At 39.9% G+C, this 18,918-nt stretch overlaps 1 protein-coding gene across 6 annotated transcripts in view; it reads right to left on the reverse strand.

Moving 5' to 3' along the window:
* dgki (diacylglycerol kinase, iota) overlaps positions 1–18,918 on the reverse strand; it is a 37,434-nt gene that overhangs the window by 17,461 nt on the left and 1,055 nt on the right. For 3 of the 6 annotated variants that reach the window (XM_052555006.1, XM_052555009.1, XM_052555010.1), the window contains exons 2-8: positions 2,906–3,014; positions 2,327–2,422; positions 1,829–1,903; positions 672–728; positions 488–556; positions 337–405; positions 130–246 (exon numbers count right to left, since the gene is read on the reverse strand). In XM_052555006.1, coding sequence (XP_052410966.1) covers positions 130–246; positions 337–405; positions 488–556; positions 672–728; positions 1,829–1,903; positions 2,327–2,422; positions 2,906–3,014 — 592 coding nt within the window. The remainder of the gene's footprint in view (positions 1–129; positions 247–336; positions 406–487; positions 557–671; positions 729–1,828; positions 1,904–2,326; positions 2,423–2,905; positions 3,015–18,918) is intronic. The other 3 variants (XM_052555007.1, XM_052555011.1, XM_052555008.1) reach the window with 2 other exon arrangements.

The following is an 18,918-nucleotide window of genomic DNA, read 5'->3' on the forward strand; positions in this document are numbered from 1 at the left end:
GTGCAGAAGACAAGATCATACAGCCTAGCTACAAAACACAGTCTAGTGTCACCTTGCATTAGCATCTCCTGCAGGACATTACATAAACTTCAGACTCGGGTCTTCTCATGAAGTGCTGATAAAACGTACCTGCGGCTTCCTGACTTTGATGATCCAGGAAGGGGGTACGATGACCCCGGCGTGAGCTCCTAGAGAACAGGGCTCCTCGATCTGATGTAGCATGAAGCACGTGACCTTGTTATGGAACTGACGGACAGAGAGATGAGAAACAGAGAAAGAGATGAAACAAATCTGCGTTAAATAAAGCAGTGCGTTAAACGCTGACGTGACACTCACTGCCTGCTTGCACCAGGAGCAGCTGATGGCCACAATCTCCTTGCTGTGGAAGAACTTCTGCGGGAAACTCTGCAATGATTGTGAAAGATGGTATAAACATCCTAGACTTTTGCGAAGGAGTTCTTCATTAAACTTTGAAGGCTTGACATACTTTTCCGCACTGACGACACTTCCCCTCTTGCCGCCGGCGATGGACCCAGTGATGTCTCAAAACGTTCTGCTGTCACAAACAGACACAACGGGTCACATGCAAACGTGCCAACAAGGGTTCATTCAGTGAGTGCACGGTAAACTTCAGCATGATGTAAAGTGGTGTGGCCATGAGGTGGACTCACATCTCTAAGACAGCGAGAGCCGCCCTCTCTGAAGGTGGGTTTGCAGCGGAAGTTGATCTGTGAGGAGACAACGAAAGCAGAACTATAATACAATGAGATGCTTTGAATGTTGTAGCTTGTGTTATATTAAATCATATTATATTAAATGACATTATGCAATTGATAAAATACAATTACAATGTGAAATACAGACACATAAGTATTAATACAATATGTTAATTGTTTAAAAAATTTACAAACAAAAAATAATTCTAAACCATCAAATTATTCTAAACAATTTCTAATATTTATATTATTAAAAAAAACAGAAATAACTGTATTGTTATTAAAATATATATTTTTTTTATTACATTTCTAGCAAAAAGAATATACATTATTATACAAAGTAAGTTTGATATTCATTTAATGTTGTCTATTCATGCAACTGCACTGATAAATGGAACTATTATATTATTTTATATTATTTATATTCATGCATTATACAGTATATAGCAATTAATATATAATGTAATATATAATGTTTACAACCTGAAATATTTACACCATATTACAATTATATTTAAAAAAATGACAAAATATTAAAAAATAGTGATCTCTCAAGTATTAAATAATTCTAAGAATTTCTAATATATTTAAATTCAATAAATTAGCCAAATGCAGACATTACCACAAAGTCAGTAAAACATAAATAATAGTTTAGAAATAATGTATTGAAATATTCAGCATAATGTATTGAAATATTCAGCATAATGTATTGGAATATTCAACTATAATTGTATTATATAACATTATATAACATTACTATTTATATAATTTCTAAAATACAATTAAATAAATGAAATAAATCGCAAATCCGACATGAATACATAGTAAATTATTCATTACATTTGCAGCAAGGCAATATATATTGAGCTATATACTGTTATCCTTTCAAATCTATTTGTGCAATTGCACTGACAAATATATCTGAACACTGCAACAGCAGGAACCAACAACTCCTGATCCTAAAACCATAACTGCAATGCCTAGATTATACCCTCTCATCCCATTTCATCATCCTCCTGATGTCTGCTTGAAGAGACAAACGTCAGCATTCATCTGTGGAGGGCATACTGATGACGTGCATGAGAATTAGAGATATTTCTGCCTCCGCTCACCTTGTCCAGCTCCTCGATACACGCCGTGTGGACCACGATCTTACAGGCGGCACACTTCCTCCGGGGAGCCGACTTCTTAAAGAGAACCCAACAGCACAAAACACACAGCAATTTGTCACAGAGCAAATGCACACATCTACGATCCATCTTATTGTAAGAAGAATATGCTCTCATCTTCAGCGGCAAAAAGCTTCCTCTGAGGAAAGGAAGGATTTTGCCAACTGCTTGAAGTGGCAATAATAGAGTTGCCACGGCTCATGAAAACATCAGAGCTTTAACAAAAGCCTAACAAAATCCTTTTACTTGCTGTAGATTCTCAGACTAATAGCTGCCTCTTCCTTTCAACACACACCAGCCTCACATTATCTCATGAAAGAAAATGTCCCTGCTAAAACGCTCTAATGACAATCTCCTCTCTGCCTTCAGCTCACCCTGCAAATACAGCAACCGTCTGACTTCTCTCGTCCGTTTTAACCTGTTTAACCACGCTATACTCACTGCAATCTTGACCACGCACGTGTCCTCGCCCAGGTAGCAGAGATCGCCGGAGCAATTCGTCTCCAGCCACAGGTGGTCACCGTTCACTGCGCTCTCCTGCAAATGAGGAGATCAGATGAAAGCTTTTGTGGCTTTTAATCCATTTATGTGTTTCATTTCCTTTGGAGGTCACATATATCTCATTTCAGAAAAGTAACCAATATAAATCTTGCTATTCCTATAAATTAATGTCATTTCTTGGACTCTAATGGACTCTCTCTTCAAAGCTCACATTTGTTGGCCGTGTACATTATTGACACTCAGCAAAGTAACGTATACAGCTGGCCGACAAATGTAACAACTCTAGGGCAGTGTTAGCTTTGAAGTTAATTAGCCATGCTAATGCAATCTTAAATGTTCACAGTTTTGCTCTTTCAGGAAAACAAACCAAAAATATTCATCATGTGCATATAATATCTGCATATATTAAATATTATTTAATAAAAACCACTATTATAAAAAACATATAGTTTTATTATTATAAACTATTATAATAATAGTAATACCATACAGTTGGACAGACGGATGAAGAACACTTACGCTCCAGTCCACTGTGCTGCGAAGCTCCTTGGCCGGTCCATTGCTCAGGGCAGGGAATGGACTGTGGGACGGACCCAAATGCTGGAGTCCCGAGCGTGAGATGGCTTTCCTGTGGAGCAGAACGACCACAAACAGCTTCAACACAAGAGTAAACACATTCAAGAGAAAATAATGAGGCCTTGCTGGACTGAAGGTTTTGAGATGTGGGCTGAAGCTCCTTGCTGTTGCACATAAAAGGACTAGTCATCATCAAAGCAGGTACACACTACAAACACACACAACAGGAGACGCCAGGCTACCTTGTGCCAGTATCAAAATGATCCAGACCAATCTGTTAACCAGTCTGCTTGGCCAGGAAGTTCCCATAATTCCCTGCATGCAAGAAGAGCCTCCGCCTCATATGGTATGAAATCAGCAAAGACTGTTCTGTGTCCCAGCAAGGGACTTGCATGAGTCAGTATCGTGTGATCACTTCCTCTGTCTGTCATTCTTCCATTAAATTAGACATCATCCCACGCCAGTATCCCAGACAGATCTACTCAGACTTATATTTGCACAAATACAGCCCTCGAAAAAAGACCCACACTGTCCGTACAAACACAAAGAGAGCAAAAAGGGGTCATGAACCGAGAACCCAAAATTCCTTTCATTTTTAGACATACAGTATAAGAAGAGGTCATTGTACTATAAAATCATGCTGTAAGTTTCAGAGCCCAAAACGATGTCATTAGTCTAAAAACAGCTTCTATTGAAGCCAGTCGGCTAAAACAACCGCTTGTGGAATTTGTCGCTTTATGATGTAATCGTGTGAATAAACCTTGTCTCAGCAGAAAAGATCAATGATTGCTTCTACAGAGATGCCGATTTAACCCCACCCACTGATTTACATATGTAGTGTGTTGTCTATGCTCGTAAACATTGTTGCCAAGCCCCGGAATGCATTTAAAAAATAACAATTTTAAGATTTATTTTTGGTGTTTTTGACTTTATTATGATAAGCCAGTGTAGGAGACAGAAAGCAAAGTGGGAGAGAGAGAGGGGGGGGGGTGATCATGAAAGGCCCTTGAGCTGGGGCCCGGGATTCAACTGTTAGCTAATCATATCAGTGGGTGTTTACTTCCGAGTCTACAATCCGCTACGCCTCTTCAAACAGCGCTCTGATGAGTGTGTGTTTGGGGGTTAAAACGGGACAGAAAAATTGCATATTACTTCTGAATTAGGATGTTTTTGATGTAATATTATAAGTGAACCTCAGAGAAGAAATTAAAAACAGAGGAAGTTCATGACCGCTTTAAGGAGGTTAATAGTATGTATTGCCAAAACATTTCTCATGTACGTTAACACATGCATTAAAAATCTAAGGTTACTAATATATAAAAAAAAAAACATGTAGCATGCATGCTAGCATCTCCAGCTGTCCAAATGCATATTAAAATGTGTAAATGAACTTGATGAAACTCCAAGCTCCTTCCTCAAAAACTGCTGCCACTTGATGTTCCTCCAGTATTTAACATAGTAAGCATACACTGCCATATGGCCGTCCCTTTTGAAGCGAAGGTTGAAAGTGACCCAACGTTCGGTGTATAATTTCACACACACACACTCACGACACAAGCAACGGAGACAGGGGGTGAAAAGAACAACGCACAAGGAAATGGTGGGCCGTACACCTGACACCCTGCTGAAAGTTTCAAATCCTCGTCTAAAATTATCCCGTTCAGAAAGAACATAAGCGAGAGTCCAGTTACGAGCTCTTCTGTAAAGCGAGCCGGGGCCACGGGATCACGCACCTTAACCCTCCGAGCTAAAAATAGAACCCCTGGTGGATGACATGTGCGTTGGAAACGTGCCACTGTGGTGAATGCCAGGAACATGACAACAAATATACATAAACAAATATGTCACACATGCGTAGGAAATAAAATCTAAACCAGGTTTTCTGAAACAAGAGCTCTCAGATTTTTCTCCTGGCAAAAAATGGTCTAACATGTATTCTCAAAGATTTCAGAACAGAGCTCAACAATGTCTTTTTCCTTAAGCAATGAAAGAGTGACTTGTGAGCAACAAAATGTGAAACTTAATGACACAGGCATCGGAAAAAGGCCATCCATGACCAAAAGAAAACATGCAACATGATGAGCTGAGTAAGAAAGCTTTCATTAAAAAACATCCTGAATGCTGAATCATTAGTGTAAATGTCTCTGAGGATATGATTGCACTACAATGATCAAATCCACAGGCTGAAATAAAGAGATTGAGACCTACATGTCCTCTTTCCCATTGCAGTCAGGTAAATGAGTAACACATTTCTGTTTAATATTATTCCATGGCATTAAGCAAATCAATCAACGATGTCCACTGTTTAAAGATGCCATACATCAGGTTGCACAATCGGTCCTGGGTAAACACAGTGTCATGTCGCAGACAGCAGAACATTTCACTATAAAGTAATCAACTGAGTGCACACCGCACAGGCTGAATGGAACACAATTTGAGATAAAGAATATGCCACACGCCGGTGGAAACAGACAGGAAGAGCAATCAGTGAGACTGCCATAATGGAATTAGTTCTACTAAAACCAGCTTTGACAGAGGTCTGGCTTCACCGAGAGACTGCAGAAGGATGATGTGCATGTGTGTGACATTTATCATCGGCCGGTATTAATTTGCCATGCGGGTTCCTGTTTATCCGGCATGAAGGGATGGACAGAGGGCTTACGTGTGTGTACGCAGGGGATGTGTGCTTAATCTAGCGGCCGCTCCTTCCCACAACACCCTTTGGTAATATCATCCCTCCTGCGTAGGCATGGCAACAGTCCAACACACGCCACCGTTGGTGTATTTAAGTCTTAAATCGTGTTGTCAGCATCATAATCTCTGTTCCCGCTCCAATTGTCTCGGCCAATTAGGTTTTGTAGTTGTGTGTAGGATGCAAACTGCGTCCACGCTTTAAGTCAGGTGTCAACCCACATACACAGCTATGATATCATCTCTCTGCGCCACCCACTCTCGATCTCAGTAAGAAAAGAAGTAAAAGAGTGGAGTTCTGCTGCTGAGGAGATATGCAGAAACACCTGGTCAAACTAGACTGTCACTAACCTGTAGCCGAGAAGCCTGTGGTACCAGGTCACCTTCCGCTTCCGCCCTTTCCCACATACTCGGTTCTCCTCTACCATCTTCCGGGCCCTAATCATCCTTCCATTTCTCCTTCTCAGCTTGTATCCTCCTTTCCTAACTTCCGGTGTGCCTCGTACCTCTTCTCCAGCAGCATCCGAAGCTGACAGCTCGCTTCCACCGGTGCAAGGTGAGCTGACATCACTGTTACACATGACTATCTGATAGAGCCGGAGGACACCTAGCACACCCTCCCACTCCCCATGTAGCGCTGAGATCATCAGGCCGTCAGACAGCTGAGACCTGATGGAGGATACCTGAGAACCCGGAGGTGTATGGGTGTCAGGTCCTGTCCTGTCACCAGAGACAGACAAGAATCTCTCACAATCATCACTACCATCATTACCCCCAGAAAACCAAACCGCAAGGCCAGCCCCACGTCTAGCACTTGGAGCTATTTTAAGGTCCATTATGTAACCCAAGTTGACCTTATGCAAAACAATCTATGGGCGACCTGTTACAAAGGGACACTTTATCCAGGGATCTGTCAGTATTTGACTGCATGGCTCTCTGCTCTGGCCAGACTGAGCGAGTCGCAATCTAATGACTCTACAGGATGTGACTCCATTCGATGACCTCACACTCTGATGATGCAAAGTTTTTTGTGAGTTGTCTGATTATGTAAAGTCTAATAGTCATGGATCCGTGCTGTTCAGGTTATTTCTTGAAAATGTGGCTGAAAGGGAATGATCCTTCTGTGTCTTGACACAAGTGATGTCAATCAAGTAATGAGAAGACAATGGGCCTCATTCACGAAACACGAGCAGAACAAATTTTTGTGTAAATCCATTCTGACGTAAACTTTCGCATTCATGAAAATGGTAGTTGGTACTAAAGAAATTACAAGTTAATTTGCCCTTGCCCTTTTTTGTAGCCGAGTTGATAACTGTAAAATGCAGTGCTCGTCACTGTCACTATTTACCCATCCGTCCAATCAGTGGAGAAGGGGCGGGACAAATACCAACCAACCATACGACAATGTGAATCCATACAACAACAGAGAAGTCAATATAAATAAAAAATTCGATACTAGTAATGTGTTGCCACTGAGGATATTCCAAATCATAACAACCACCAGCTGGGGTCGTTTTGAAGAGACAGCCTGAACTCTTTTAGCTGGCTAAAAGCTCTTTGGTGGACACCTTATTGAATATTTATTGTTAGGCAAATGGCCTATTAGTCTTTCTTGCATTTCTGCAATATACTGGAGTCAAACCTGAGAGAGTATAATATTCCAATGAGTTCCTGGACAAGCAAATTTGCGTAGCTGTAATTCATAGGCGGGAATTATGCTAATTGTGGATGACCATGCACGAGCGCCCTATTTACGAATGGTTGGAATTTATGAACGCACACATATTTAACTGCTAAAACTGAAGTTTACGAAGCATTTGTGAATCTGGAGTAGTTTCCAGAGTACATGCAATTTACTCATATATTTACGCAAATGATCAATCTGGACGTGATCTGTTGAAATTGCTTGCAGGAAGAGTCTCTGAACTTGTCGCACTCTTCTTTTTCTCTCCACTTCTGTTTCGCTCCATCCCTCCTTGTGGCTCTCTAACTGGGTCAGTGTGCTCGCTGTGACTCTTCCTGCCCACGGGCCCTGGCAAACATGCACTTGAAGGACAGCTTCTCTGAGCCTTACCATTACCGACTTCCTCAAGGCTACTGGCGCTTCATAGCACAATCCTTCTTCCTCTCCTCATTCTCTTCAGAGTAGAAAGTCCTTGACATGGACCTTTTTCTCATGCCTCTCTCTCACTCCAGAGATTAAGATCTAAGACTCAGCACCGTGGGGTGAAGAAACACAAGCGAGAGAAAGATTTGCCAAAGGTAATAAGTGTAACAAAATCAACACGTTCGCAGAGCTCCTGCGAGACCCCGAGCCTGAGAGAAATCTCGGGCAGATCAGTGATTAGGCTAATTCAATCTTCGTGCTTTTATCTGAAGCCAGCAGCGTCCTGATAACAGCATGATGAACAGAACAACACAAGAGTATATCAAGAGGCAATACAGAGTGTTCTAGATAAGAACATCACAAAACATATTATCAGCGCTTCATTTTTAGCATAGTCTTGTTATCTGTTTATCGAATTACAGCAAGCAGGCGTCTCACAAGTCCTCTTATGTATATGTGTCAGATTTGGGACATAAATTACATATCCCTAGAGGGACTGTGGCTAACTTGTTAGTGGGTTCAAACAGACAACCCTCTGGTTACTGCAAACAAGAGTCCCACTAAGTGGAAAATAGTATCCATAAGGTTACAGATTGAACCCAACAAGAGACAAATTATCACCATTGTGCTTGAAACAGTGTGTCACTTTGCACAAAAGCATCTACTAATTCACAGTTTCCCAAACTTTTTCGATCCGGTGACCCCTAAAGGTTCCCAACAACCTCAAAATGTTCTCAGAGAAAACAAAGCACTGATTTCAGTGTAAACTCAGAAGAGAGATAAACATTTTCAGACCCTGCAAGCTACTAGGAATGCTTTGGCTGTTTACCCTGTCCCAAGGCAAGGATGCAGTTTCTAAACTATTGCACTAATGTTTCCTGAATAAATGTGTCACAGTATTAGTCACTAGGATTAAATGTGTCGAGGCTGAATTCCCTCCAGTTCCCTTTTTGCACATGTGTGTCCGTGATGTTGTTGTTGTGACTATGTGTTCATCTGTGTGGTGGATGGAGACACATTTCTCTCATTTGCCCCTGAGCTCCGTCACTGCAGCCTGACAAACACCCACTGACAATGGCAGGAAAACTACACAAACACACACATACGCAAACTCAGCACATACATCACACTTGTGACCGGATCATGAGGAAGAAATGGAAGAGGTAGGTGGACATATCCGTGGGCAGATCCAGTTATAAATGGGTGTTTCTTCAACTATGGACACATTGGCCCGGTAGACCAAAAGTGAGAAAACAAACTCTTGTTTTTTTCCACATTAGTTTATTTACTAACAAAGAATAGATACCCTGAATGTCTCAGTTTTCTCTCAAGCTCTCCACTGACACGGTTTCATAATCCTACTGAATTCTGCACTGGGTACTTCACACAATATTTTCACACATACAGAACAAACTTTACTGCCATGCTTCTCGGGATGTCGCCTTCGCTCTTGAAAACACGGATAACATCTGCGTTTGAGCCGATGATGGAAAAGCTCAGCAAGCCTGATTCACTGACTGATAAATGTTCATCGCATCTTTAGCGATTCGCTATTATTTGAGCTAAATTAACTTAGCGCCTTCTGATAACAGCACCTTAAATGCATGATTCAAATCCGGACTAACTGATCACTGGCAGAAGGCGTTTGTACAGTATTTGTCAAGCAGTTAGACCAATCTGGGAAGGAGTAGCTTTCTAGCATTTTAAATCTTTAAATACATTAGTTTGTGAATGCATTCATTGTGTAGTACCATATTCATTTATAGCATTTCAATAAAAGCACAGCAAAACGTATAAGTGTGCAACAGAACTCCCATCCTGCTGGTATAGCGGTCAGACAGGAAGCCTGGGCTTTTCCCGCTTGAACTCCCCAAACAACAGCGCTCAGATATTTATATCCATCACCACCCAGCCTCACGCTGCGACACACACTTTCCCTCCACAGTCCACTAATGACTGTCATCCCTCACATGTCGTTCCGTCCGTCCTCTCTCTGCTCTGCCTTCCATCATGTGTCCTTTCCTCATGGCGATGTGACAATCTGTTCCTCAATCAAGTCTCTCAGTTTTCTTCTTCTACTAAATACGTAGGGCATGTTATCAAAGAACAGTTTCCCCTTTATCTTTCTCAAGATCACCTCAGGTCTACAGCGCTCTCACCTTCCTCCTTAACTCTCACTCCATCTTTGTCTCCCTTTCTTTCCGTATCCTTCTCCCGTTCTTTCTCCGTCAGGGTCAAACTTCACCTGCTGTGGGCCACATGCACCTCGTCCTTCACCACACTCTCCCCCCATCCCTTTGTCCTACATTCATCCCTCTCCTACTCGTCTGATAATCTTATGCAATTTTGCTTCTCAAGTATTTTTAAGAGCGTTTGGATATTTCGTCAGGAAAACAAGACAAAAATACTGATTAAGAGAGCGTTTTTTTTTTTTTATTGCAGAGCAGCGGGTCCAGGGACCGTGGGCGGTCTGGCTTTGGCGAGAGCCGTTCACACGGATCCAAGTGCTCCTGGGTAATCGCCTCTCGCTCTGTTCACTTCAGCCTCTCCTGCGTTCTGACACTTTCTCCTGTTGAAGATCTTCATGTGTAGTGACACCAGCTTCTTGCCACACATTTTACATTCCTTCAGCTCACTGTAAGACTCAAGAAAACAAAAGAAAAAGGTGATTTCTTAAAAAAAAGAAGAAGAGGAACCAAAGCAATCTGGTCACTCAGTTGACTGGAGATATAAAAGTAAAAATCTAAAACTAGATTTTTGTACATTTTTCTGTTATCCGAGGTCCACTTATGTTATCAAGATTTTTACATAAAAAAATGCTTATTTCTGTCCTGTTATTAATCCCCTCATCTAAGCGCTTTGTTCTAATAAGCGTGGCCTATGACACTGTATGTGTGAATCAGTGGGCGGGGCCAAACCAGCAGTGATGTAAAAGCAGGCCTGATCTTTTCTGCGGAGGCGGTGTTTAGTCACACTATTACATCATAGAGGGGCACATTTCACAAGCTGTTATTTTGGCAGACTGGCTTCAATAGAAGCAACCAACAAGAAAGTTTTGAGTTCTGAAACTCACGGTATGTTTTTAATAGTACAATGACCTCTTATATGTATATTTTGGTTACTCAGTTCATGACCCCTTAAAGTAGTGCTTGATTAAGCAAAACTCAGTGACACTATGCTTTAGTGTCTGAATGTTCTGGTACCAAGTTGAATGGCAAAATTGTTTCTGGGTGGATTTGAGAGGGTTTTGAGTTTGAGTTTTGAGTTTTGAGTGTGTTTTGAGAGGGTTTTATCACAGGGCTATGCGGTTGTTACAGCGTCAAGTTTTATTTATTGAGTTTCTATGTTGTTCTGAGTGGTTTTATCTTGTTGTTTTACAGTTGCTGGGGTGTTCTGGGTGGATGCTTACTGGCTCACCCAAAAGTCTGTTCTCTAGATTCTGGCTTGGTTCTCCCCTCCAATGTAATTCTATGGGACATTTTAGCTCAAATATCATCTGATAAGTTACAGAGCATTCAATAAACAGCACAACTTGAGGTATCATCCGTGTCTGCGGCATAAACAGTGTACCAAATGTCTAATTCTTATGGTTAATAGCTTTAGCGATGCTCGTCCTAAACACAAAGAGGTTCTGCTGATAAATGGATTCATTATCTTTTAAAGCATAACATCTTACATCAAAGTAAATCCTTCCGGGTAAACCGTACGGACAGCACAACTTTATTAACGCTGTAAATAACAGTGAATTCTCCTGTGCTGACATGCAATACAAGATACAATAATGTGGCGTTATGTGCACAGTTTGCTCTTGCATGTAAAATGTGTTCTTTCAATTGCTTTGCAGTGCTACAGAAACAGCTGTGACACATTTCCCGGTGTTTTGAGGGAGAGGTCCAGACCCCCTGCAGTTTCTGTGTCCTTCCCTTGACTGTCTGTGACCTAACAAACACACACACACACAGTCTGCCTTTTGGCCAACAACAATGACAGGAAACCAAGTTAGGTTGGTCCCTAGGAGTTTAGCAACAACAACACCACCTACAACAGTTACAAAAAAAAATTTAATACTTTGATGATATCCAATATATACAGTAGCTTTGCATTTCTGTCATTTAAACAGTAATTGATTCTAGCAAGACAAGGTCATGGGTTAAATTCCCTGAAAATCCATGAGCATATGAATGCAATGCACATCGCTCTGGATAAAAGCATCAACTAAACGCAAAAATATAAATGATAATTAAGAATTTGCTCTGAAATAGCTATTATTGCAACTGAAAAGTCGCTGTATCTAATTCGATTCATAAATGTTTAATGCAAGAACTAAAATAGTCAAAAATCTAGCTCAAAAACATGCTTTTCAATATATTACCCTGTCGCAATACATAATGCACATATGACGTGTTGCTGGTGGAGGAGTTTGAATGCTCTGCACTGCTTGCAATGTTCTCTCACGTTATAGATGTATGTTATCCTGACAGTTCGGCGTCGTGCGCACTCCGGGGCTCCGTGAGTGGGAGCGTGTGGGATCGGACTGTATAATTACACAGAACTGTGACGGTGATGCTTTTGTGTGAGTGTGTGTGTGTGAGATTAAGAGCATTATTGGGAGATATGTGGGAGGGATGGATCCCACTCCTGCCTGTACATGAACCTCCTCTCACTCTTTCTTCTCTCTGTTCTCCTCCTCTGGCTGCTGACACCTCCATGATTAACCTCGGCGTTCGGTGCAGGGTGCGGGGGAGGCATCGGAAGCATTATCTGACCCTTCCATCTGCTCAAAATAGCCCCTCCATCAAGAGCAAAGCTCAGGGCTGAGGTGGACTCTGGCGGACCGCTACGAAGTTTAGTGGTAGTTAATCTAAAATTAAATTCTTGAAGCTATATAAAGCTTTTTTTTTTCCTGTGGGGTTAACTTGACAGCCTAAAATCCTAAAATTGCAACACACACACACACATTAAAAACACTGTCCCCAAAAAAAAACTCAATCGACACTTAATCAACTCTCCTGATCCATCTCTATTCTGTGACTATGTCCAAAACCACAACTTTTAAATGGAAAATTAACCCTTGACACCCTAAGCCAGATGAAATGTAAATAAACACCTATGACATGAAAGAAAGATAAAAATCTCAAAAGACATAAAAATGTATTAAAAAGTAAAGAAAGGTGGTTTAATTTTGAATTTTACAATTTTAAATTGAATTCAAAGATGCAACATTTCCGAGAGGGTTTTTATCATGTAAAGTGTCTCAGAGCTAAAGCTCAGAATAATAAATAAAAAACTACTGATAAACCTAGAACTAGTGCTAAACCTAAAAACAAGGGAAAAAATCTAAATAATCTAGAAAAACTCAATCAACTAGTCAGTTATGAGCTATTTATCTCTACTCTGTGACTGGATTGATATATAACATCACAAGTTTTGAACTGAAAATTAACCCTTGACATCTTAAATCTCTAGCAATGTTAATAAACATCTACCGTTCATGTCGAATAAAGCCATTCATGACTTGCAGCTCAATGAGTATGCAGTTGTTATCTGTGACCTGTGCTGCTCAAATGCTCCACTCAATCCCTGCGTGTCCCGAAAAGCCTCTGAACACAGAGTGACGCTTGCTGGCAGATGGCTCTCCTGGTAATGATCAGGTAAATGTTGTGTTGTGTGTTGAAAACAGCGGTCTGAATGCAATGCTAATGTGTGTCAGGACCCTGAATCCTCCATTAGTGTGGTAAAAGCAGGACCAGATCTCCTCCGTTCTGCCTCTCGCAGGGCTTCGGAGGTGTTAGGGGCCTCAGAGGTTTTTCCTTTTCCACCTGAGGTCCTGGCTGCCTAATTGAATTAATCATTTGCTAAATAAGGCCCGGGTTGCTGTAACCCTGTGCTATCAGTGTGTAAAGGTCTGAACCCATCCACACACACACACACACACACACACACACACACACACACAACCTCTCAGACCACAGCTGGAGAGAGACAAGAGGCGAACTATAATTAGTGAGCACATTACACAGAGAAAGAGACCAGGAGAGAGACAGATCCAGAGAATTGTACTGAAAAGATTATGCATGCATAGAGCAAATGCAAATGAGCTGCATGTATTTACAACCTCATCCAACCTGAGAAATACAAGATAAATTTCAGATCTTTAATGTGTCCTTCCTGAATAAAAAAATGAATTTCTTACCCATGATGTAAAATTATTCATATTTTAATGTACAATTTGGACAGACCACCTACTTTATATCAAAAAGAGCAAACCATGTTAGCAAGCACCCAGTGGACATTTCCATGCACCTGGGGTAACTAACAGTAGCAAGCACAAGAGGATGAAATCCTCTAATATGCCATTAACATGAATGAATAAAAATGGTCCAGTAGGTAGGATTACCCACCAACATTACTGCCTCGGCAATCAGTTAAATTACTCAGTGTCAGGATTCAGATCATGAATAAGACTCAGTCCTGTCACATCATCGGCTAAAGAAGCCACCCAGTAATCCCAGTACAGCCTGTATATATGTAGTACGCATATAACACATTCACCATGTTTACATTCATTACACTGAGGTCTGGAGTTTCCCCTAAAATCAACACAAAAATGTACAAATTTTTTTGGAGATTTCTGTTCTTAATTACAGACCTGTCCACTTGCAATTTCTGTCCTTCATCCATTTTAAAACTAATTAAATTAAAATTAATTCAACCGAACCATATATTCTTATATCACTTATGATACTGGACACAATTAATTTGATTCATGGCAATGAGATGGTAGTTTGCACATATAAATGCAATAACATTTTTGCCATCTAAGTGAAATAGCATATTGGCGTCTAAATGCAACATTTATTTATTTTTTTCATATATATGCAAGAACATTTTTCATTGCATCTAAATGCAATAACATTGTTATTGAGTCTAAATTCAATAACATTTTACGCATTTAAATACAATAACTTTTTTGCATCTTACATTTTTTGCTTCGTAATTCAGTAGCATTAATTTGTCGCATCTAGATGCTTTAACATTATTTGTACGCAATATCAAATGCAATATTTGTTACATTTAATTGTAACAACTTTTTTTCTGAAAATGTATATTTTAAATCTTCTGATGGAAAAAATATTAACATTATAACTAATAATATCTTGTGAGGGTAGAACACTTGTCCTATATTTGCTTAAAGGTTTTTCACATAAGTTAAATCATTTTAAGTGCATTAAACTTCTAAGGGTGTATTCACACCCTGTGGCTCGACTGAATCGAACTCATGTTCGTTTCCACTCTTGGTGCGGATCTTTTGGGCAGGTGTGAATACAGCAATCACACTCAGGTGCATACCAAACAACTGTACCGAGGCAAGACCCAGTTGAAGAGGTGGTCTCGGCCCGCTTCCAAACGAACTCTGGTATGGCTGAATGGATGAACCAATTAACTCATGACCTCAATAACACATGTGGTTTCAGTTTACAGTTTCTGGTTCACTTGCAAAAAGGGCAGTGTGAAACTGATTTTTTTTTAAAATCCGGATTAGACTTTCCTGGTGTGAATACACCCTAAGAAACAATTACTAACACAATGGGTAAGAGATGCAATAAACCAAAGCCTGTCCATACAACATAATCACACTTACAACAGCTAAAACCACATTTCGTTCTCGTTTGATGCTCCACCAAAACACTGAATGCAGCTGCCATAGCATGTTTTATAAAACACCATCGAGCCTGTTTGAGCCATCAGTGTCAGAGAGAATTAGATCGCTGAGACAGTGTTAACTCCCGCTGAAGTGGAGGAGAACGGATGAAGAGATGGAGGGGAGATGAAGTCTCTCACACCTCCAGTGTGGTGGCTGTCTGCAGGTGCTCCTCTGCCAGGACTTCAGGTGCAGGACTGAGTCACGCAGAGGAATGACAGGAGACAGACCACTTGTAAGAAAATGAATGCATGGAAACTGCATGATACAACGTCCTCAAACAAACAAACTAAACATGTACGACATTCATTTATGGGCATAAAATATCACCCAAGCCATCATTTGGCTCATAAATCAGTGGAAATGCAGTTCGGGCCTACTACAAAACAAAAGCCTGGGACTAAATTTCTGCTTTGAACCCTGATAAGGTGCAGCTCGGATCAGCCGGATGTTTCACCAAACAGAACAGCCGAGGAAAAGCCTCTTAAACTCATATACCTAATAAGGAAAAGCTTCAAAAGTCCAATTCCCCCCCGCCACTGCGAAAAAAAAGCAAAAAGACCTGCTTTATCAGAGTTAAGCCGTCCGCTTTACGCACAGCCAACTTCAGGAGAGATTATGACCATTTATGTAAAATCCTTATTCACGTCAGCCATCAGGAGTGCTCCCGGGTTTTACATTTTGCAGGAAATGAGACACTGTTTTAGGGACATACACATACCTTTGCGTGATTAAACCCATCAGCTGGACTCTGGCCAATGAGGCACAACTTACAAAAGGGCAATCACGGGTCCAAAAAAGGTATGTGCACATTTTGTCCCTGATGGAACGACTACACAAACACCTCGTTCTTGATTTCAGCACACATGCAGTATTTACACACAGTTTCTCTTGGGCATCAACCACATTTCCAAAAGGTGTGGCAGCCATTTCACATCCTGAATCAATGCCAGCTAGAAATTAGAATTATAAAAAATAACAGAGCGTGCTAAACTGACTGTGAAGGGTACGTCCTAATTGGGCGCAGCATCTACGGTCTTCAGCCAAACGCACGAAGCAAAGTGCCAAACGGGAGGAGGACTGGCACAACTTGACAGATGACTAAATGCATTAGAGCCCTTATTAAAGTTGCACCGATAAAACACAACACTTGTATGCAATCAAATATTAAACCCATTCCCATCAATTCTGCAGCACCACTGGTGGCACAATGCATCACTTCCTGGCTTGTAATATGCTTCCTAGTTGTGATGACTGAATGTTCTGGATTCAAAATATATGAACAAACTGGCCCTAGTCTAATTACACATGATTGCATGTTATTATGACTTTTTTTTTAAATACTTCATCAAAATGTGATTTGTTCCGCTTCTAAAACAAATTTCCTGTTCTGATGACATCACCAATCCCTCACACTTTACAGCCCCGCCCCCTCCATCCACCCACCATATAAACCAGTTATTCAAATCCAAGTAAAAACACATTATTTCCCTTAATGGATATACTTTTTCATTACATATCAGATGTAAGATCACTCCTCAAAACACTTGATCATGATTGGTCGATCCATTTAGCATTGTCAATGGAGTCCACCATTGGCAGAAGCTCAGCAAACACAACCAGTTTTTTGCAGGCCGGCTCTGATCCTGAGCAGACCGTGATAAATATGCATGTTTAACTTTTCAAGTGAAATGAAGAAAAACACGATGGCTCTGTTCCAAAACCTAGTGAACTGCCTACCTAGGCAGCATTTTAGGACATCAGATACGTTTCAGACAAGAAGCCTGTTTCAAAATGTAGCAGCATGATTACTATGCTGACTGTGCTGCATTATAAGATCTATGTTAAAGATTTTTGGAACAGAACTATGTTAAACGACAAGCTCAGTGAAAAAGATAATGGAGAGAAATGAGATGATAAACATGCTACAAATATGTTGCCAAAAAACATTAAATTCTTAATATATGTGAAAATACAATTTATAGATTCTGTATATTTTTATGTACATGTGATTTATAAAAATCACACTGAAATCAACTGTAAATGTACTTTTCTTTGCATTTAATTTCATGTAAGGAATGCTATTATTTATATTTAAATATATTTGTTAAAATATTTATACTGTTTATATTAAACTCATACAATTCAATTAAATTAAATATTATATTAATATATTATATATTCAATATATAATATAATACAATTCCATATACTAATATATATATATATATATATATATATATATATATATACTAATATATATATATATATATATATATATATATATATATATATATATATATATATATATACTAATATATATATATATATATATATATATATATATATATATATATATATATATATATATATATATATATATACTAATATATATATATATATATATATATATAAATACAAATACACACACAGTATATATTTTGAAAAAATTTACAAATATTTTATATATAATCTTAATATACACACACATGCACGCACGCACACACACACATATATATACACACTATTTTACCCAATATTTGTGGATGGGTGCATATATGTTGTAGTATTTGAGTATCATGTAAATACTGTACATTTCATTTGAAGAATGCTAGTTATACAGAGCGCTCAATCTGCATCAATCACTTATAAGGTGTCATTACAGTTAAGATGCTGCCTATGCAGACAGTAAACCCCAAGGCAGCTCACTAGATTTTGGAACAGTGCCTGTGTTTGTCTTTGGCAAACTTGAAAGCTTCCATATTTAGAAGCTTTGCTTTAAAAGCCAAACTTTTATCTAAGATGCTTTGCATTTTAGGCCATGCTGTCTTGTGTCTGTTTGTTTCACGAGACTTATTGACGTCTTATCTGAATTGGAGATGGATATAGATCGCTCCTTTGAAAGAGAGGACGCCTTTGATCATTTCTTCAGAGACTGGCCTTAATTGTGAGCGGAGGATTGATCTGCTCGGAGGAGGATTGACCTTTAGACGCTGATGGAGCAGTAAGGGTGGTAGTGACCCTCCTCCGAGGACAGGTGGAAAACGGGGGAGGGAGAGGTCAAATTGGGGGTCTCTGAGAAGAGATGAACAGTAGCAAGTTTTCTCAAGAGACCGCATGAAACCAGTGTGGTCTGTATGGCTCAATTCTTACATGATCAGGAATGGACGACAGGATCAATGCATCCAAAAAAGCAAGCTTCAGATGTTTTCAACATGTCCAGGACAATTTTAAGGTTGAGCCCCATTGCACAAACAAACTCATCAATGGCTTTAGTTTATATGGGTGCACCAGAGATTATTGAGAATACTGTGTATCATTACTGTAGTGCTGAAATGACCTTTAATGTGTCAAAGCGTGTCGTTTATGACCCTGACATGTGGGAATAGGTCTCTCTACAGCAGATGAAGTCTAATTCATTATTATACAGCCATGCATCGCTCTGTTCGTGTCATA

Source organism: Carassius gibelio, chromosome B4, assembly GCF_023724105.1.
Source record: "Carassius gibelio isolate Cgi1373 ecotype wild population from Czech Republic chromosome B4, carGib1.2-hapl.c, whole genome shotgun sequence".
Taxonomy (NCBI): domain Eukaryota; kingdom Metazoa; phylum Chordata; class Actinopteri; order Cypriniformes; family Cyprinidae; genus Carassius; species Carassius gibelio.